This window comes from Serinus canaria, chromosome 15, assembly GCF_022539315.1.
Source record: "Serinus canaria isolate serCan28SL12 chromosome 15, serCan2020, whole genome shotgun sequence".
NCBI lineage: Eukaryota > Metazoa > Chordata > Aves > Passeriformes > Fringillidae > Serinus > Serinus canaria.
Genome location: NC_066329.1, coordinates 6,256,428 through 6,277,661, shown reverse-complemented (window position 1 = coordinate 6,277,661; position 21,234 = coordinate 6,256,428). Strand labels below are relative to the sequence as shown.

General features: G+C 42.4%; 2 protein-coding genes across 5 annotated transcripts in view; both read left to right on the top strand.

Annotated features, from left to right (window-relative positions):
- LOC103818274 (protein HIRA) overlaps nucleotides 1-3,492 on the top strand; it is a 32,379-nt gene extending 28,887 nt beyond the window's left edge. For all 4 annotated transcript variants that reach the window (XM_050980346.1, XM_030232287.2, XM_050980348.1 and 1 more), the window contains exons 23-25: nucleotides 48-211; nucleotides 1,874-1,962; nucleotides 2,467-3,492. In XM_050980346.1, the coding sequence (XP_050836303.1) occupies nucleotides 48-211; nucleotides 1,874-1,962; nucleotides 2,467-2,583 (370 nt within the window). In that variant the 3' untranslated portion in view covers nucleotides 2,584-3,492. The remainder of the gene's footprint in view (nucleotides 1-47; nucleotides 212-1,873; nucleotides 1,963-2,466) is intronic.
- Nucleotides 3,493-4,845: 1,353 nt separating this feature from the next.
- The window catches only part of PPIL2 (peptidylprolyl isomerase like 2), a 68,605-nt gene continuing 52,216 nt past the window's right edge, over nucleotides 4,846-21,234 (top strand). The window contains exons 1-6 of the mRNA XM_009092340.4: nucleotides 4,846-4,952; nucleotides 5,042-5,091; nucleotides 5,509-5,554; nucleotides 6,165-6,227; nucleotides 6,377-6,428; nucleotides 19,605-19,656. Of these exons, the coding sequence (XP_009090588.1) occupies nucleotides 4,921-4,952; nucleotides 5,042-5,091; nucleotides 5,509-5,554; nucleotides 6,165-6,227; nucleotides 6,377-6,428; nucleotides 19,605-19,656 (295 nt within the window). The 5' untranslated portion in view covers nucleotides 4,846-4,920. The remainder of the gene's footprint in view (nucleotides 4,953-5,041; nucleotides 5,092-5,508; nucleotides 5,555-6,164; nucleotides 6,228-6,376; nucleotides 6,429-19,604; nucleotides 19,657-21,234) is intronic.

Sequence of the window (21,234 nt, the reverse complement as noted above, 5' to 3'; positions counted from 1 at the left end):
AAACTTGTATCTGATTTCATGGCACATTAATCTTTTTGGTTTTGCAGTTCAGGAAGGCAAGCTGCAAGATTGTTCTCCATGCCTCATTTAGTGCAACAAGAAACAACACTTGCATACCTGGAGAACCAGATAGCAGCAGCACTTATGTTACAATCCAGTCACGAATATCACCACTGGCTCCTTATCTATGCACGGTACCTAGTTAATGAAGGTGAGACCTGCCAGGCTCTGCTGCTTCTCTGCAGCTCTAAAAAACACTCTGTTCATGTCATGTATGTGTGTGATTGCCCTTAACATCCTCCTTTTAGCACTTGACTTCTGGACTCGGGTTTGCTTAAAACCAAAACTAATTGCATTTGCTTCTGCAGTGCTCAGTCCTCAGGAGTCCTGGCTGGACACAGTGGCTGGGGACAGACTGTGCTCCGGGGAAGCAGTGCCATCTGCAGACTCCAGCAATGGCAATTGCATTGTAAAACAGCCCAGTGGTCTGTCAGACACATCCTAGGTATTGTCTGGCAGCAGCTACAGATGTTTCAGGGAAGCCAGGAGCACCTTGTAAAATGCATAACCCTCCTCAGGCAGCTGACAATCGCTGCCTGATGTGAGATGGAGGGGTTGCTCAGTCTTTGACACCTTGTGCCCCAGCACATAAAATTGCAGAGAAGTTGCTTGTATTGCTTGCACTTTATTCTTTTTTTACATTCTAAAATTTCAACTGCCTCTGCTGGTGAATTCCATATGTTAAATTCTCTGAGAAAAGAAATACACAAGAAAGGTTCCTTGTGTCTTTTTTATATTTGAATACACTTTATCTCTATGCTATTATTTAAATAAGGTTAACCAACTGACTTTATACTTTTTGGATTCCAAAGATCTCTGTTGTATCTTTGCCTGTCTACATTCATAATTTAGTAGTTCCCCTTGTATTAATTCACCCTTACTCCTCACCTTGCATAATCATTCTGCACAGAGGGAAATTAAATGGTTCAGGTTGGGTGTTGGCAGAATGAAAATCAAACTCATTAATTCTTGCCTTTTGGCCCTTACCTTATTTAACAAGAAAGCTTGTTGAACTGCATGTGGTTCTCTCTGTCCTTCCCCAGTTGAAATTAAAATATTATTCTTGGGTCATTCATTAAAGAGATGATTGTACTTTTAAAAGCCTTCACTAACTGAGAGCCTCTGCTGCATGCACTGGGTTCCTCTAGCACCTCCAAATGTTGCTGCCATGGATGGATGGATGGATGTCACAAAAACTGTGCTTTGCCAGATGTGTATTGCTTATTGCTGCTTCACTAATTTTCTAGAGCTGCTGAACTTTGAAAATTGCACATCCTATTATTGACCCTTTATTCTTATGATTATTTCAACATTTACCAAATTCTAATCTATTAAAATACTTGATCTAGTATATGTGGATTGACAAGTTACTCTTAAATAGACTTTGTTTCCTGCAAGGGAATTCCCGTCTCTGATTTTTGGGTAAATAAAGGAGGCCCAAGAAACTGTGTGTGGTTTTATTAAAGTTGTTTTGGTTTTTAAAAAGCTGGTATGTTTGTGTGGAAGAAGAGAGTGAGGTTGAGATCAGGGCAGCTCTTAATACAAGCTGGAGTAATTACTTCAGTTTTTCTCCGTGTTGTAGATTCATCTTTAGTAGTGGGTTTGGTTTTGAGAACCTTAAATAAGACTCTTCAGAGCTTATATTTCCAAAGAATTGCTGTAAGAATAAGAATATAACTTTCCTGAAATCAATGTTTTGAGCTTTATTTTATTCCAGATACTTGTAATTCTTTTCTGAATGTCTGCTACATTGTGGAGTAGTTATATGTAGTGAAATGCTGTTAAATGTGATTTTATTTCTGACTATCTCCAGGGTTTGAATATCGTTTGCGAGAATTATGCAAGGATTTACTGGGTCCAGTCCATTACTCAGCTGGAAGTCAGTGGGAATCAACAGTTATGGTAAGTCCTGATAATAGTTTAATGAAGAACAAGGAAGAGTTTCCCATAAAAATTACAGGGTATTATCCTTTCCATACTCTGCTCTGATCACATAAGCAGGCTTTGTCCCACGGCACTGAGATTTATTCCATGTGAAACCACAGGCAAATGCTTGTTACCCCACTGCCAGCTCTGCTGCTGTCTTGAGCTTCACACAGATGAAGGAGAGTTGCATGTTCAGCTCTCCACATGTTGAGACAGCAGCTTTGAAACAGGCACCTGCCAAAGACATCTTCCCTGTCAGAACACAGCCTGGAGTCTGGAACTGCAGAGGCTGCTCCAGCTTCATGAGTGTGTAAATGTAAGGACAGTTTTTATTCTGGGAGTCACGGAAGCAGAGTGAGAACGTAAAATGCACAGCTCTCTCTAGGCAGGAAAAAGGGCATGAATCTTACAGAACTTCATGGAACATGTTAATGATAACAAAGAATAGGTTCTGAGGATGCTTTTGTGTTTTCTGTGCAGGGTTTACGAAAGAGAGAACTATTGAAAGAGCTTCTTCCTGTTATTGGACAGAACCTCCGCTTCCAGAGGCTTTTCACAGAGTATCAAGAGCAGCTGGACATCTTGAGAGACAAGTAGCACGTCCCCAGATTTTCCCTGCGGGGCCTGGTCCGAGTGAAACTGCTGAACAGCGTTAGCAGAGACAGGAGAGGAGCGAGAGCCCGGCCAGTGGGGACACTCCTGAAGAAGGGCTGTGCCACAGAGGTCCCCAGGATTCCTGGAAATGATGAGTGGAGGAGCTCGACAGTTTCCCTAGTGAAACTTGACCATTGAAGCTGTGACCTCTGTTTCTATGGAAAGTCATGGATATGTACTTCAGGGGGATCCTTTTGGATCTGGATCTCATTTAATATTAAAACTAGCTGAGAACTGTTTGTGCGGTTTCTTGGATGTCCTGTGAAAAGCACAGTACTTCAGAGTACACTGAACAGCATATTTAACCCTGTTTGGGGTTTTTTGCCTGAGGATTTATTGAGGCTCAACACTATATTAAATTAGATGAATGAGCCACGTAAAAAGAAATTTCATAAATATTAAGGTATTATGCAGCCAATAGACTCTTTCCTGTGAATATAATAATAATAAGAGGCTGTTCTAACACATGGACTATTTTTGTACTAGAATTTGCTAACTTGTAATATGGAATTTTATTTGGCCAATAATCAGGCTATCACTACAAAGTCATCTTGTAGGAGTTTAATTACAAAGGCTATGTTTCAAAGTAATTCTACCAAATTAACATGTCAGCATCAGGTTTTTAATTTTTCAATGTTTGTAAAAGGCATTCGGGGGGAGGGGGAGGGATACAATGGGGTGGCTCTTTTTGTAAGTACAAAATAAAAGAACATTGCATTGGTTTAAAAAAAAACAAAAAGCAAAAACATGGTCTTGAATTATTGCAAAGAGCACAGGCATGTCCAGAAATGTCAACGCAGCTGAATCACGGTATTGTGTCTGGAAATAAATAATTTTGTCTGGATGATCTTTCCTCGGATCAGACAAGTGCTGGTGATGTCTGTGGACAGCTCCAGTGTTTGCCCCTGGAGCCCATCTCAGCTGAGGGAGCAGGAGCTGTGGGAATGCTCATCCTCTCAGGGAATGCTCATCCTCTCAGGGAATGCTCATCCTCTCAGGCAGAGCCAGCAGGCTCCCTCACACTGAGCTGAGTGCCTGCCCTGCAGCAGGGAGGGAGCTCTCTGAAGTTATGGCTGTGTTCCTGTGGAGTGCTTTTGGAATTCCACTGAAAACAAATCAGGTTGTTTTCTTTTTCCAGAGTGTACTTGGTGCTGGGACAAGAGCAAGTGAAGGTGGTGTTGATTCTTTGCAGGCCCTGCTGTTTGGATGTGCCTCAATGCCTTGCTTTGAAATGTTTTTGAGTAAGAGAATTGTAATGATTAAGTGTTAGATTAAACCCTTGCAAAATTAAGGTTTAAACCCTTTCAAAAGGGCAGTTTCTCCCCTAAACATCTTACAAACAATATCCTTCCCCCTCAACCAGGACAAGGAGTAGCTGTGGTGCTGTGGCCAAAGTCTGATAGTGAGAACCAGTTGTAATGTTGTAAATCATTCATTTGCTGTTGCCAGTTAGACTACACTGGTGGAGACAAGTATTCTGTTCCTCAGAGGAGAACCATAACAACATGGAATCATGGACTCTCAGAAATCATTTAGTATAACTCCTGCGAGCAGAGCAGGATGTGCTTGCTCACCTTGTGCTCAGGGATGCAGCCAAGGAGCAACTGATGGGATTAAAAGAGGAGCTGAACACCGTCTTCTGGGAGCCTGGGGCAGTCAGTGGGGTCTGGCTGTCCACTTCCATGGATGTCACTGCAGTGGCTCTGTGTGGGCAGCTGCCAGGTTTAACAAGGAAAGAAAAAAGGAGCATGAATGGATTTGGAGGTGTTTGATAAGTGAAAGCTCCAGGACAGCTGCTGGTTTCGTCCTGTTAAGACAAGGGATGTGGGGTTGTGATCATCCTCTGTTCAGCCTTGGTCATGCCAGTCCTAAAGGACAGTGAATTCTTTGTCGTTATGTCTTTGAAAAGACACTGAAATACTCTTGTTTGTTTGTTTGTTTTTGTGAAGAGCTGTATCCATATTAAGACACCAAGTAGGTTTTTCTACCTATTTTTTCTTGGGAGGTTCTGTCACTGCCCAACAGACCAGGAACACAAAGATTTTCAATTCCAGGCCAGAAAACATGTTTTAGTGAAGCGGCAGCCTTGCAAGGCTGCTCTGAGGTCTCACCAAGCTTCTCGAGGCTGAACATGCCCGGCCTTCCCGGCCTGTTCCCGCGGCCCCGGAACGCGCCTGCCGCCGCCGCTGTTTCCGCGCCGCGGCCGTTCCCCGGCGCACCCGGCGGAAGGCGCGGGCGGGCCTGAGGCGCAGCGCGGGCCGGGCAGGCCGAGCCGCCGCCATGGGCAAGCGGCAGCACCAGAAGGACAAAATGTGAGCGGGGGGCGCGGGGGAGAGCGCGGGGGGCCGGGCTGTGCGGGGCCGTGTCTGTGCAGTGCCTCAGTGACCCCCCTGTCTCGCAGGTACATCACGTGCGCCGAGTACACGCAGTTCTACGGCGGCAAGAAAGCAGGTAAGGGGGAACGGGCGCTCCCTCAGAGCCCCGGGCCGGCGGGGGCCGAGCTGCGAGCCCCGGGCCGCGGCCCGAGCCGGTGGCGCTGCTCGGAACTGCCGCGTTTGTGGCCAGATGAGCGTCCCCGCCCTCCACCGGGACTGTGCCCGCTGCTGGGACAGAGCCTGAGCCTGAATGATCACATTTAAACTCAGCGCTGTCCCACTGTCACAGCTCTGTTTTGATCGTTTTCCGGCAGTGTAATTTCAGTTCGGAAATGTTTGTTACAGTTTCGCCAGCTTTAGGGTATTTATCCTTGTCATCGGTAATTTGCCACAGTTTATGTAGCAATGTGTAAGTTTCAAATGTTTCTTGCTTACCTAGAATACCACGTATTTATTAAAAACCGTTGTGTGGGTTTTCTTTTTCCATAAACAGACCTTCCACGAACCAATTTTAGACGTTTATCATTTGATCACTGCAGGTAAGACAACAAATTTACATTATCATTATTTAATGACACATCTGTTTATCAGGCTGTTGACACTGAACTAAAGCCATGTTCTTCTGAGGCAGTTACTTCCATTGACTTGTGCCTGCTATGGCAGTAGTGTGGCAAAAATAGTTGAATAAGAATTGAAACAGATTCTGCATGACCCCGTGATCAGTGTCTGCAGAGGTTGGAGCTGATGGCTGAAAGGATACACAAGTGATGAAATAATGCAGAACAATTACTGTGTATGTCCCAGTCTTTCAAATCTCACGGCTCAAATCTGCTTGCCCCTGCTCAGAATGTGCTTGGTCAGTCACTCATCTTGCTAAAATAGAGACTAAGATAGATTGAAGAATATTTCTACTATTTTTTCTGTTTAGAGTTTACTGCTTGAAGTGCAGGAGTGAAGGAAGAGAGTTGGTAGAAGTGGGTTAGAAATGCTTGTAAATTTGGTAGTTCAGGACATTGCCTTCCACACCTATGAGCTAAGAGCTGCCAGGACTGTGGGAGCATCCCTAACAGGGGATGCTGAGTGTGATTGCCAGTTACATCATGCTTTCCACCTGGTTTTGCTAACAAGGTTGTGTTCTCTTTTTTCTAGTTTGTCTCTGCAGCCATTTGAATACCCAGTTTGCACACCAGATGGGACAGTTTTTGACATCCTGTAAGTTCCTGTCTGTACTTAGCTTTATTTTTGTGCTACAGCTGTGTAATCATCATTTAGTCTTAACAAGTTGGCAAAAACAGTCATGGCCATCAGTAGAGGTTTCTGATGGTGCTTGTCATTAATTACTTTATCCCTTTTCTTTTCAGGAGCATTGTACCTTGGATAAAGAAATATGGAACCAATCCAATCACCGGAGAAGTAAGTAATGATGGGTGGATTCACATCATGGTTTTGCTTTCTTTATGCTCAGTTTTTTATTTAATGTGTTAGAGAAACAAAAATGCCTTAGTGAAAGCAAAAGAAGTTGAATGGGAGTGCAGTTTTGAAGATGTGTGGAAGAAAGGAGAGCATTACCTCTATTTTTTGTAGTCTGATTGTAAATAGGGAAGAGGTGAGTGGTTCATTTATATGAACTCTCAGGATATCTTGCCTGCCTTCCAGCTGTGGCATAATGAACATCTGTACAGAGGGAAGTACAAACTGTTGTTAATGCTGGTTCTGCCCAGAAAGCCTGACTGTCATTGGTGGAAAAGACTCTACTGCTGCCTCATATAAGCACAATTCTGGTCCCTACAGGGCAAGGGGCTCACACCTCTCCATCTGGGATTAAATGTACAGCAATGTTTCCTAACCAAAGGATATTTGGCATCATGCAGATTAAAGAGATTAATAGATGATATTATGAATGGTAAGCTTACACTACAAAATCTTCTGAGTTATCCTGCAGAAAGCTTCTGTCATGGTTCACTGTGAGAGAAACCTTTGTGGGTTCCTCCCACACTTTCTGCATAAATGATTATGAAGGGATTACTTTCTGTAGCAGCATGAAATGGAAAAACACTAAATAAACATGAAGTACGGGAAATATTTCCCTGTTGGAATTATGGTTTTTTCTGATGTCTTAAAGTGCATTGTTTATGAGGGCACGGGGGAAAATTTTAAGCAGGAACTGTTGCTTGAGCAGCTGAAATTCCTTTTCCTTCAATATGTGCAGTTTCTTTTGTAGGCACTGGGTGGCAGCCGTTGCCCAGCATTGGGGAGGTTTGCCGCTCCTCTGGGCTGAGATTCCTTTTGGAATACCTTGTGTTCGAGTAAAGATTTTCCCGTCACACAGATACGAGGAAAAGCTAAATACAGGTGTAACATTCCAAACTCTAAACATGAACAGCCTGTCTGAGATTTAATATCTTCCTGCAGGTGTGTTTGTGCAATGGTGAGGTGATTAGAGGTCTTTCTTCACACATGTAGAGGCCAGTGTGTGTTGAGAAGGAATGAAATTACAGCTATTTCATTTGTTTTTGACAGGCTCTCACCACTTTACTGTTCTGTGCATTGGTTGGGAGGTTTGGGGTGTTACCAGATCAATTTTTTTTCACTCAGAGCAGCCCATTGCAGACTGTGAACCATGATGGGGTTTAAACTTGCTTCAAGAAAATGCTAAGCAAGAAGTGTAACGTGCCTGACTGTGTTGTGTAATGGAGAGAAAGGGAGACTGTGCACAATATACTTGGTGAACCATAAATGCTTAAATGAAGTCAGGCCTTGAGACCTGTTAGTTTACCAGACTTGTGCTTTTGTAGTTGATCTGCAGTGCTCTTCCAGCTCTCCTCAATGTGTGTTCTTCCTTTTGCTCTGTATCACTGTCTGGGGAGCCCTTTCTTCCCCCCTCTTGTTCTGTGGTGGGCTGGTGCTGTACAGCTCTCTCCTCCACAGGACCGAGGTGTTCCAGATGAGTTGGAAGGAAAAGGAGACACTTGTTCTCCAGAATAGGACACAGCCCTGCTGAATTCAGCTCTGTGGAGCTCTAAGTTGAAGAGTGGGGTTGAAAGAATGGTTGTGATTTAGACTTGGTTTCCCAGAAGGGTAGCTCAGGTTCTTGGAAGAATAGGGTGGCATTGGGCAGAAATGGGATAGGAGTGCTGGGTAGGTGGCAGAGGAAGTCAGTGATTGAGCTTGTGCATCTCTGGACTGTTCTGTCCTCTGTCACTGTGTGTGCACCCTCTGTTCCCTCTGCAGCTTGTTCATGGAAACCAGAAAGTATCTTCTGTGATTAATTGGTGACTTGGAGAAACTCAGGGCTCTGGGTTTATTTAGAAAGGAATTGAGCCAGATGAGCTGCATTGCCATGTTGTGTGCACTAACTTATGGAGTAACTTTGCATGGGTTGGCGATGAGGCTCTGGAGAATTTTTGCATGTATTTGTCTTGAAGTAAAAAATAGTCATGAAACCCTTTGTGGCTTGTACTTCTCTAATTGTGGCTTGCTACAGGACAGATGCTTTAGAGAAGTTAAACTACTTGGAAATGGGGGGTTAATGGTGCACTCTTGGCACTCACTAGCTCTGCCTAGCTGCCTCATTTCTGAAGTGGACCCCTCAGTGGAGAACTGGACAGCCCTGCAGCCATTAAGGTATTTATCTCTGCTGTGCTCCAGGGGGTAGGACTGTGCTAGTCTTTTATTAATTGGATGTCTGTGAACTGATCTACAAGGGACTTCTCTGATTCTTGTGAGTCCTAAACTATTGGACCAGCCTTTGTTTTTCAAGAAATGCTGCAATGCAAATCACTGTTGACCTTTGTCTAGAATTTACCATGAGCTATTCTAGGAAGTAACTTTATTCTCCTCCCCCCACCTTTTACCAATGCATTGTGGTAAAAATTGCTTGTTTTGCTGCTACACCAATAATTTTGGAAGAAGCAGTGCATTTTTCACAGCTGAACTAGAGTCTGTCAGTTGGCATTGTCTCACTTACTTTTTCCTGTCAGCTTTGTCAGGACACTGCCCTGGCTTATCCTTACACTAAAATTGCATAAAATAAAGTGGAAAGTGATAGTTAGCTCATTCCTTTTTACTGACAACAGCACTTTGGCTTCTTGGGCTTGCAGAGAGTTGCAGGCTTGCCAGGAGGTTTCATGTAGTGACGTTCTGACAGCCTGACCAGCATGCCCACACGAGGCAGCCAGCTGGGCTCAAGATACCTGTTTCAAGGAGTGAGATTGGCCAGAGCATGTCTGCTTGGTTGGAATCTCAAATATGAACAGATGATAGATCAGCGTGCCTTTTGACAGGAATTTCAAGGAAATTTGGTTTTCTTTGTTGCGTGGATATGTTCTATGTGGGCTGAGCTATTTTTCCTCCTGTTCATTGTAATGTGTCTGATGTCAATACCTATTTTTTCCACTCTGGTTCAGTGACATTCTGACTGTGTGTGGGCAGGCCAGATTGTTGTGGCTGTACTTTCAGCCCCTATCAAGGCTTTAACCTTGGGCAAATAGCTCTGTTCTTTTGTCTCAGAAGTAGCTACTGTCTTTGTCCCTGATTCCTCCTTTTCTGTGGGAATTTAACTCTTTTGGACACTGCAAAGCCAGTTAATTTGATTCAGTCCAGTTAATTTAGCCTGGCCTATGAGTCAGGTTAGGACCTGAAGATGCTGTGTGGTGGATTTATGAGACTGAGAGTCCCATTTGTGGTCTGAATGATGCAGAGCAGAATTTGTGCTGTGCTCTGTCTTGTACAAGGTTGGGATCCAGACCTGCAGGGCAGAGAGGGCATTTTCTTAAGCATCACAAGGTTTTAGATTCTCGCTATGTTGAGAAGGAAGTTTTTTAAAAATTCTGAGGGGTTTTTACAGGTTAGAAAAGCCTTTTGCTTGGTCTGCCTCTAAAGATAACCATAAAGAGGAGTCTGGTGCATATGATGAAGTAATAGAAGGGAGAGCCACTGACTTGGTAAATGAGAACCAGCTTTTGGAGTCAGAAGGCTAAAAATCCCTGACTTTTCCCAGTGAGACATCTGCCTTTTAAAAGGAGAGCTGGACACAGAGCTTTGCTCTGTGTACAATATAAATATTTGCTATTTTTCTCCCACACTCTTTAATCCTGTATTTACCAAATAAAGCTGACTTGAGGTGAAATTATGACTAACATGATCAAATAGTGGCAGTACAGGTGCCTGGCTCCTGCAGTAAGCCTGTCTGATCCAGGCTTTGGAAGCACCAGAGAGCTTGTACCTGCAATGCCCTGCAGCAATGACAGCCTGCAGGGGACACCTCCTCCCTCCAGCACTGCTCACTAGGAATGTAAACAGTGCCCTTTTTTTTCAATCATTTGTTTGAAGTAAGGTCAGTAAGATGATGCTTGCCATAATTACAGGCACCTTCAAAACCTTATAACTTCTTACCCACAAAAGAAAAAATTGCAACTACGTCTCTTATTTCAAAAGCATTCTCAAATACATTCCTTAAGTATATTTATCTTCCAAGTGCTGATGGCTATTGTTACTTCATTTGTTGTTGAAATCATGGTTTCTCTTCGATTAGGTCAAGTCGATTTCAGTGAGTTTCATAGATCCCATAGAAATCAGTTACTGGTTTTGCAGTGGAGCTTGCTGACCTGTTTTAATGAAGAGGATCTGAAGAAGATTACTTCTTTTACTGTTGATTTGTTGATCCCACTTAAAAAATGAACAAACAACCTTACAGTGTTTTTTTTTAATGCACTAAAAAAGTCTTTGGCTATCCAAGTAAGGGAAATCCTCTCTGAAAAGGATGCAGAAATTGGAGCAAAGGTGAAACTCCTTAAACATAGAAGTGTTTTTACCATGTTTGTATTTTGAAAGCATAGAGATAGAAATAGAAGACATTGATAATTGTTTCTTCACCTGGGGAGTGAACATAATGAAAAACAGGGCTTAGGTATTTTTTCTACTTTTGCAATATTCTGAATAAAGAAACTGTAGTGTGTGAGCAATGTGGGAAATACCAAGTAGGAACAGGTATTAAACTACAGTTTAAGTTCTAGCCAGGACTTTATGGTTCACTACAAATTGCTTTCCAACTCTGTCACATAATCAGTGCTGGGTCCCTGTGTTTTAGGAATGGATTCCTGAAAGTAGGTTGGATGAGCTTCACTCATTCCTGAGTCGGAGGTGTTGAGATCACAGTCTCAGACAAACCTCATCCAACCCTGAGTCAAGTGGAACGAATCTCAGGCCTCAACTGGGAAGAGGACAAGTTCCAATTTCATGTGACCCTTATGGCTAAATCTACAGTGACAGTGGCTTTTAACTCAGTTCATATGGTCTGTGAGGTAATTTACTGCAGATTGCTGCTTTAATTGTGTTGTTCCAGGTGTGTGTCTAGATAATGAGCAGCAAATAATGGATGTCATTAGACAAAACCCTGTGGTTTGAAGGTGCCCTCTTTCAGGGCAATGTAGCAGTCTATCTACACTGTCAGGAAAATGCAGTAGCCATAGATAATGTGCAGTGGGATGCATTTTCAGAGTGTTTGTTGAGAGCTTTCTGTAACTGCTGGTAATGGTACCTCACAATTCTGGTGATCATCTAAAAATGGCACGTTGAAGCAGGAGTCAGATTTTCTTGTGCTTTCTCATCTTTTTGTCTTGAGAAGTTTTCTTCACTTACTGTTTCCAGAGAGATTGTGCTTACTTTGAGCATTTTCATCTTTTGTCTGGGTACAAAATACCAGCAGGAAAATGCTGTGCAGACTTCCACAGGCAGGCTATGTCCACATCAGTTTTCCATATCTAGAGTCTGGGACTGTCTAATTAGGAGCTAAATAGTTTGACCAGTTGAGATAATTTTCATTATGTAGAGATCAGGAGTGAGTCATATCCCTCTCACGTTGTTTTTTCCTCAACATCAGAGCACTGCACCTGAAATCCAAGTAGTCTACTGTGTTTTCTCCTTGGGGCTTTGGAAATGAGTGATCATTTAGGTGGATCAGTAACTTCAGGTCTCATTTGGATGTAATGTGAGTGATGTATAAATGAGAATTTTAATTTTTCTCTAGAGAACTCCTTTCACATACATGTCAGAAGAAGTCTGAACATCTTCAGCTTTGAAATTCAAAACATATTTCTTAATTTGTTTGATGCAACTCAGTCAGGTCTTCAGATACTGCAGAAGTTTAAATGTCAATTGTCCCCTTTTTTCCCTTTTTGTTTAACTCAGCATATTTTTCCTATATATTTGAAATGAGGTTTTTTTCCTTGTTTATTTGTAAGAAAAGTTTCAGTGTGGGGTGGGAATACAGTTTTGTTCTGGGTGAGTAATAGCTTATTACAGAACAGAGAACAAAGCTTACAGAAATAAAGCCAAGGGAGCTTTGTTGTTGAAAAATGATTCAGACAAATCCATCTTGGTTTTCATGTGCTTCAGAAAGAGGAGTGAAATGATCAGGAACAGAAAACTGGGAGACTGTCTGAGGTCTTTGCCTCTCTCAGTCTGCTTTGCAAACTGCGTGCTCTGTCTTGAACCAGTGTTTGCTTTCTGCCTGATATGGCTGCTGAGAGTTTTTGCTGATGGTTTTTCATCTGATACATATCTTCTGTAAATTTTGGGTTTGACCAGCTTAGTTTCATTTGTATTGGTGCCAAAGTTGTGCTTCTCTCTGTTAGTGTTTACAGCTGTGTGTTTCGCACAGAGGAATTTAATGCTTTCTTGACTTTCTGTTGCTGAGACTTGTATTTTCCTCTCAGATGTTCTTCATGCCTTTAAGTTCTCCATACCCTACCTGCATGGTCACAGTTCTCCTCCACATCTGTTAAATTTTAATATATCTTCTTTGAACAGAGTTAATCTTAATCATACACAATAAATGCTGTGTGAATGCCTGGTGCAGTGGTGGGACTATTTTCTAATCTCTTCCTGAAATACTTTGATAATACCTGATATATTACACATGATATTGTAAAACCAAAAACTATTTCAGTGTATGTGTTGAGACAGGAAGGGTGCTTTGAGAAAATGAGAATTTTTTGCATTTTCTTTTGGTGGGCTGGGTCATTTCAGAAGCAGGTACAAGTTAGAGTTGGCCAGGATGAGCTGTAGTTCTTCCTCTTTTCTTTGTTTTGTTGTTTCCAGTTCAATGTTGCTGCCTGTATTTCTGTGGGCAGTAGCAGATCCTTTCAGACATGGGTGGTTACAGCTGTTGTCATTAAGCATCTCTCTCCAGGTGCATTTTTGTCTGGGGCAGCAGACACAGGCTGCTGCCCAGAATCCACTTTGAACAAGATGAACTCTTCAATATGCAGCAACTGAGCCGTGTCGTCTTACCTCATTGACCTCAGAAATTATTAGCTTTTAGTCAACAGTCTAAATGAGTTAATATTTGACTAGTGACCATAAATTTTCAAGGCCCCTGGATAGAAACATATGAGGACATGGTTTCTGCCCTGGGGAATGACCACGAAGTCACGTGTCAGAACGAAATGGTCATAAAACACAGGGTGATCAAGGGGATGAAAATAACACTGAGTTGTATCCTGACAGATAACTCCTTCTTTTGTTGGGCTTTCTGAAAAATTCCCTCTCTCCTTTGTTGCTGACAAACATGGATAGCTGGTTCTTTCTTTTCCAGAGTTGTTTGTGTGTTTTACAGTAGTGCACCCAGCACTACTAAGAGTTAGCCTTTATCTGTCCTAAAAAGGGGATTTGTTTTTCAATTCCCTGTATCTTTGGAAAACAGTGCAGGCTAAGAAGATGAGATTTGCTTCTACTTACTGTTCAAGTGCTTTATCAAAAAAAGACTTTTAAAACCCTCCAGTGTCATGAGTCACTGGCCAAGCTGCTGTTCCTCCTTCTCACCTTGCTGACTGTGGTGGTGGTGGGCAGTGTTTGATCCAGTAACCCACCTCTGGGCACAGGCAGATAAACATGTCTACCATTATTTCTAATGCATTATGTCTCTTACAGCAAAAAAGTATTTACATCTAGGTTTTACAGACTGAACAGATGGTCTCTTCTTTTCCTTTTCTGTGTTTTGGTGTAAGTGTGCACATTGGATGGGATTTTGTGACTGTGACACTTGAAAAACTAGCAGCTGTGAAGCGCTCTAGCCTTAAATGAGATGCAGCATGAGGTTTCCCACAGATCTTTACTTGCCTGTTTTTCACTAAAATTGGAGACTAGATTTTTGGTGCTTCTGCAAAGCTTTATTTTCCTTGAACTGTGCTGTGTTTGGCTGTGGATCTCTGGATTGGTAGACTTTTGACTGCATTAGGACTGCAGGTTTGAACTTGCAATGCAGCTACATGTCTTTTTCTCATGGTAATTTCTGTTAATGTGCTCTTTGATAGAGCAGTATTATTGCTGGTATCTGGGAACCATGTGTGTTATCAAGCATATCTTTATGGCTCTCTGGGCAAGGCTTTGGTGACCATATGGTGTCAGTTTAATTAACTTTTAAATATGTAAATACAGTGGTCTAGAAGTGTGTAATGAAGGATCTGTGTCCATTTCCAATCTAGCTCAGCAGTACATGAAGACTGCAGTTAAACAGCAGCTTCATCCAAGAATGTGAATTGAGGGTATCTTTTAGCGTTAGGTAGGCAGCTGTGATAAATATTGAGCGTTTTTCTTGTTGAATTAAACATAGAAATTATACCTGGAATTGAGACTGTTCTGTCCTCTTGACTGCTGACCCCAAATTTTTCATGGATTGTTTAAATACATATAGATGGCTTATTTTGTTAAAACAGTGCTGCTGTTTCCAGTTGCAAACCCTAATGTGTGGGCTTGAGGATTTCCAATGCCCTTTATTGTCATTAAATCCATTTACAAAATCTGAAATAAGTAACATTATACATGGAATTAATCCAGTACTATTCATTGAACTCATGCCCCACTATTTTTGGGGAGATTTTATAGCAAGGAAAATTGTAAGAGGGCTTCTTAAAATGGGAAGTTGTATGTAAAGTTATATGTAACAGGTCTCATCTTTAAAGGAACCAAGGAATGTAATACAAAATTCATTTGCTGTTGCTAAGCTAAGTTTGGTACTTGGTAGGCAACACTGCATTTCAATATTAGTATTTGTTCTGGCTTTCTCTTCTGCTTGAGGTAACTCTGTGTTTCTTGTTTTGGTGGGATGAAAAACCATCAAATGGCCATGCCAGCTCTGAATGATTTTTGACCTTATTATATGATTATTATCTGATTATTTTGACCTTTTTGATATTATCAGCCAGTTCAGATGTGACAGGTTAATTTTTCCCTGTGTAGTGTGTTGGTCCTGGTGGGATGCCAGACACTACCAAAGCTCCTCTCTCACTGCCCTCCACAACTGGGCAGGGGAGAGAAAATGTCACTGGGGGTCCATGGATTGAGATAACAGCCAGAAGAGATTTTCTTCCTAGATATGTTATCCCAGCTGCCTTAACACTTTCTGATTGTCCCAGCCTTGGCCAGCAGTGTGTCCATCCTGGAGCTGCTGGACATGGTGGAAGCTTCCAGCAGCTTCTCATAGAAGCCACCCCTGTAGCCCCCCACTACCAAAACCTGGCCACAGAACCCCAGTACCAGCTTCCCTGGATTTTTGTGTGTTCCTGACAGAGGCTGTTCTGTGTGTCTAGTCAGGGGGTCCAATCTCCAAGTGCTGAACATTTGAACGCTTACTCAGTTGCTGTTGGTAGGGTGGGAAAGTCTGTCTTTACTAAACACAGCCTGTGCTCACGTCACCAACTCTGCCCATGTGTGGGTAAAGAATCAGTGGAGCCCTTTTTGATTTGTCTTTTCAGGCTGGTGCATTTCCAGCAGGGTCAGAGCCTTATTAACAAGAAGAACGTGCAGCCACAGACCAAAGAGATTCAGCGAGTGTAACTAATTGATGCGTGGGGATTGTAGGTCATATCTGCACGAGGCACCCAGCCACGGCAGAGAATGATTTCACTCGAAACAATCGGCGTGTTCCATCCGGAGCTGCCACAGTGCCCCACTGACCTCCGTGGCGTCATCACCTCTGCCTGGCTATCGGGAAGGGCTGCTGTCCTTTGGGATCCCGCAGGAGCCGGCGCTGTCAGCTGACACAGGAGAGCGTGTGGGGCGCCGGGGCTGCTCGCTGCTGCAGGAAAGTAGGTCATGGCCAAAAGTAGCCTTGGCTGCCTCTGTGGAAGTGTGCCTGCGAGAGAGGAGTCAGCTGAGAAAAGAGCTCGCACGGTTTCGCGTTTGTTTTTTTTTTTTTAGCCCTTCCTTGCTGTGGAGCAGCTGGCACTATGTGTCATGAAATGTGTCTGCTTTCCAGTATTTCTGCATAAAATATTTTTAGAAGGGAATATGCGGCTCTTATTTCTGCTTAAGGGAAGTGGCAGATGCTTGTGGCCTTTTCATTGTCATTAGGAATTTAGAATTTAATTAGATCAAGTGTTTTTAATAAACACTTTTTTTTCCTCTTGCTTTCTTAACTGGAGCGTGGCTGAAACTGGATGGTGGGTGTGTGTCAGGGAAACTCAGGTTGAAAATAGTTTTAAACTTGAGCTATGTATGCAATATTTGTTCTCTCTTAAGCATTATTAATAATAAAAAATACATGAAAACGAGTACTTTAACTCCTTTTAGGATTCATTCACTCCTGCTGTCTCTTCCTGTGAAGATCGGCGCCCATTTGTGGCATAACGGTCATTTCCATGGCAACAAACTGTGTGATGGTGCTTGCAAAGCTTTGACTTTTGATGGAGAATAAATAAAAGGAGATTCACCCACATGCAAGATAATCCTGTTTTCATGTGAAATGAAGAACTTGAGAGGAAAAAAATTATATTACGCAGTTTGCTTATATCCTGTCCTTTTACACTTTCCTGGGTAATGTGTAGGTGTTTCAAAATTGAACCTCCTGGAAGTCCTGGTTGTGGACTCCCTCCTCTGTGGCTGCTCTGTGTGCAGTTGCCAGATCCTGTAGCCTGGTCTTGGGCACTGAGCAATCCTTTGTAGCACATCATCATCTGGTTTTGCTGTTCTGAGGCTCCAAAGATTTTCTTTGACAAAGCACTAAATCCCCTCCTACCTTGCCACACAAGCTGAAGGAGCTGCTCCAAAGGGCGTGAGTTAACATGCCAAGGTCACTTCTTCAAGAGAGGCCTGATAGAGGGCCAGCCTGTGGCAATAAAAGTTTGTAATATTCATACAGCACTTCACTACAGAGTTCTCACTCCAGGCTGTATTTTAACTCCTGTATGACAATCACTGTTTTTTTATTTACTGTTGACATAAGACTGTGTAAGTGCTGGTCTCTGTGGGGAGCAGATCCACCACAAGCAGCTGATGCACCATGAGTAACTGAGGCTGAAAAATAACCTTTTTCCATATTATGGAAATATATGACCTGAAATACCATACTATTTCCCTGAGCATGGAGTGAGAGTCCAAGGACTTGACAGCACTTCTAACAATTCATCATAGGGTGACAGATGAAAAGTGCACTGCAGCTTTTGCTACCTTTAAAGTCTGCACAGCAGTTATTCTGTCTTTTCTGTGAATTTTCTGTCAAGGTATAAATCTGAATCTTCAATCATGCTAAACTGTTTCTTACGGAACTGTTTTCATTTTTCTTTAAAGATGCTTATGTGTTTTGGGCATAGCTCAGATCTGCCAGGAGGATAATTTAAGGACCTTTCTTGAAATTATCAGTGTTTCCAGTGGTTGTATTTGTAAAGAAGCTTTTTCTGAAGCATAATTTTTGGGCTGTTGCACAACATGTGCACAGATGGATGCTGCTTTGTGTTAATAGTTGTTTAGGTTGAACAGATCTGTCCAGGATCAGATGTTCATTTTGGCAACTTGCAGTTCCCCTACTACTTCTTTGATAAATTTGTTCTTGTAAGAAGATAAATAAATAAAGCTCTGCATTCACTTCTGCATTTCAGAGTGCCATTGCCTTTGCTGCCATTGCCTTTGCTGTCCCTCTTTGTACCCCAGCAGAGGGCAGATACTGGAGTGGTTTGGGGGCGTTTTTTTGAGAATCCACTTACAGAAAAGCAGTGGTACTGGTCTTCTATCGCATAACTAAATATAACCAAACCTGGCCTCTTTTTTCCCCTTCCCATCTTATTCCTACTAGCTCTCATTGCCCTTCCTGCTAATAAATTAGAGAGATGGTTACCTTTCTGGCAGCAAATGAGCCTGCCAGTTGGTTGAGAGCAATTTGAGAAGCGCCTTCCTATAAACGAATGAGTCCAGCTGTCATAACATGTACACTGTAAAACAAGAATATGAATTTTGATTAGGCACAGAAAGCCCACTAACTTAGTTTCACACTTTTCTTTATTGTTTTTTTTTTTTTGCCATGATGATTGAAGTAGCAGTGTCAGCTGCAGGGCTGGCAAATCTCCACTTGTAGCTGTTTATAAAGAGCTGTCTGGGTTATAAAAACCTCCCTAATCTCTTCAGGTGCGTGTTTTGAGAAGAGAACCAATTGTTTCTTTTAAAAGGTCTGTGCTCTGTGTGTGCTTTTAAGGATCCATTTGGCTGTGAAACTGTCTCTGACAGCTGATACAATCAAAGGGGTTTTTTTAAGAAGTCTCAGATCCTGACTCAGCCTTGCAGCTTGTTTCATCTCCAGCTGGGTGCCACAGTCAAGCAGCACCTGACCATCCCGGTGGGCTGTGCTGGTGAGGTCACCCAGGTTGTGATGTGTCCTGTCTTGCCAGTGATGTACCCAAATCACACACTGATCCCATGGAGTGAGTGGGGGCCTGGCATGTTACTGAAGGCTCACTGTTATTTTGGGGGTGTGTGCAGTTTCCATGTCTTAAGGAAGGCTGCAGGACAGGAGCAGCCTGATTGTCCAGAAATGTTTGCCAGCCTGACAAAGAGCTCTGCTCTTCCCATGTCAGAAAACCTTCCAGAGAGAGGGCAGCAGAAAAATACCATGGACATGCTTCTGATGAAGTGTGGGAGAGCAGGAGTAGCTTAGTTTGCAGTGTCCTCTCTAGAGCTGGAGAACATTATCCCAGCCTTGGCTGTCATCTCAGTTCCCTGTTCAGTGGAATTGTTACCTGGGGTTTAAGTGGCTGAAAATCCTCCTGGGACTCCCTTTGTTACCCCAAGTGCCTCTCCAGAGAACTTGTGCCTCCGTTTCTCTTTATTGTTACTGGCTGTCGTGTGAGCTGTGCTGCACGTTTCCTGAGTAAAAGGAAAATTACTATAAAGTTATTTCAGAAAAGGCATGGAGCTTGATTGCCAAAATGGTTTGCTGGCTTTATGACTTTCGTCAGAGGTCTATGCTGAATTGTCCCTTCTGATCAGTGGCAATGATCTTTGCCTCTTAGCCTTTCATGCCAACTCCCCTTGCAGTCTATGCTGAGTTGTGCAACTCCTTGGACTGATTCTCCATGGTTAGCACTGTCCTGTGTCAAAGAGAGCCCTGTAAACAAATGTATCCCAGTTCTCAGGCTCCCTGAGCCTTGTTTTTGTGGTCTGTGACTTGAATTCCCAGGGCTCTGATAATTCAGACAACCTGCAATAGATTATAAATAAATTATGTACTCTTGAAGTCATAACAGTGATGTGACAGTTTCCTTTTATTTCCATGGTTACATTCTGTTGTGATTAATCTTTTTAATGCTTTATTTTTTTTAGAAACTAGATGCCAAATCACTTATAAAGCTGAATTTTGCTAAAAACAGTGAAGGTAAGTGCACTCATTTTCTGTGGTGGTGTTTTGTTGGGTTTTTTTCCTAAATGAGTGCTTTAATAAATTCTGGTTTGTCTTACTCATGGTGAACTTAGGTAGTTTGTGTTCTCTATCATGGTTTCTTTTAGTAGAATAATTGCTTCTTGTGAGTGATATGTTTACCTTCAAAGTTCCATGTCTGTTTTTCTTTACCCTAGGGACCTGTAAATTATTCAGCAATTTCACTTTACTATAGCTAGTACTGCACTAAGGTACTGTTTACTTTAAGGAAAGAATCAGAAAAAGTGAAATTTCTGTAATGTTATCTTATTTCCAACTTGCCTGTGGCAATATTTGCTGTTCACTTGGTTTTGAACGGCTTTTTGTTTATAGAAGGGATTAGACTTAAATAAACACGTGGGATTTTATGAATAGAAACACACAAGACAGCTGCCTCAAGTTTTATTTTTGCAAGATATAAAATCAGCCTCCTTAGAGAGCATGGTAGGAACAAAAGAGAAGAGTGGAGATTAATTCATCTTCTACAAAGCAGATAATGATTTCTTTGAAATTAAAATGGCTAAGATTAGGTGGGAATAAAATTCTGGAGTGTCTGTCTCCTTATCTTACCAAAATCTATGGATTACAAGTTCTTTTCTGTAGCTGATGGATTTCTTCTGTGCCTTTTGTTCCATCTGTCTCAAGAGCAGGGTGTTAAAAATTGATCAATAGTCAGTGTGGCCAAGGCTTTTGAAAGATACCATGACATTGTGCTTTCCCTAAAGAAGTCCAGCTCACAATGCTGGGCTGGAGTGACAACAGCCATAGAGTCTCAGAAGCCTTTTCCTTAATTCTGTGTCATTAACCAGTCAAGGGAAAATGCAACAAAAACCAGAAATGAAATGTTACATTTCTGTCAGCAAGCTTTTATCTAAATCATAATGTGGAATGGTTGTAGGATCTTCTCTGTTCACACATAAATGTGATATCAAAGATCTTTGGGCCTTGCACTTTCTCACATTCAGTGATCCCTTATGAGATGAGTACTTTCTATCCAGATCAACATGTGTGTGCCCTCAGCAGTTTTGCTTTTCCTGGGACTGAGAACAGGGTGACTTCTTCTTCTGTACAAAGCTGCAATGAGGCCTCGCATTTACCAGTGTGTTTCTGTCTCCATTAGTTGGGCACTTGCAAAAATCCCTTTCTAAACTTCTTGAGTTTCAGTCCCTTGTGGCAATGGCTTTCCTTCAGCCCTGGTGGCATTAACAAAAGTGTCCTCAGCTTTGCTTGTGCAGGGGGGCAGAGCTGCCTCTGGTGGCACAGTGAGGGGTCAGTCTCTGCAGGTGTTTGCCTTCCCTGTCCCCTCAGGTGCTGAGAGCAGCCTGTTCTGGCCTCCCTGCTGGTTTTGATTTTCAAATGGTAATTAGGAAGAAAAAAAACTAAATAGGCCCAACTTATTTCAAAAATCTCACCCAAACCCCCAGGTCTAGCAAACTGATCAAGTATTAATAACCTTCTTCCAACTGCTTTCTGCTGTGATTATCCAGACATTTTTCTTTTTCCTCCTACATTGCCTCCCATCAGTTTGCTTGCTGT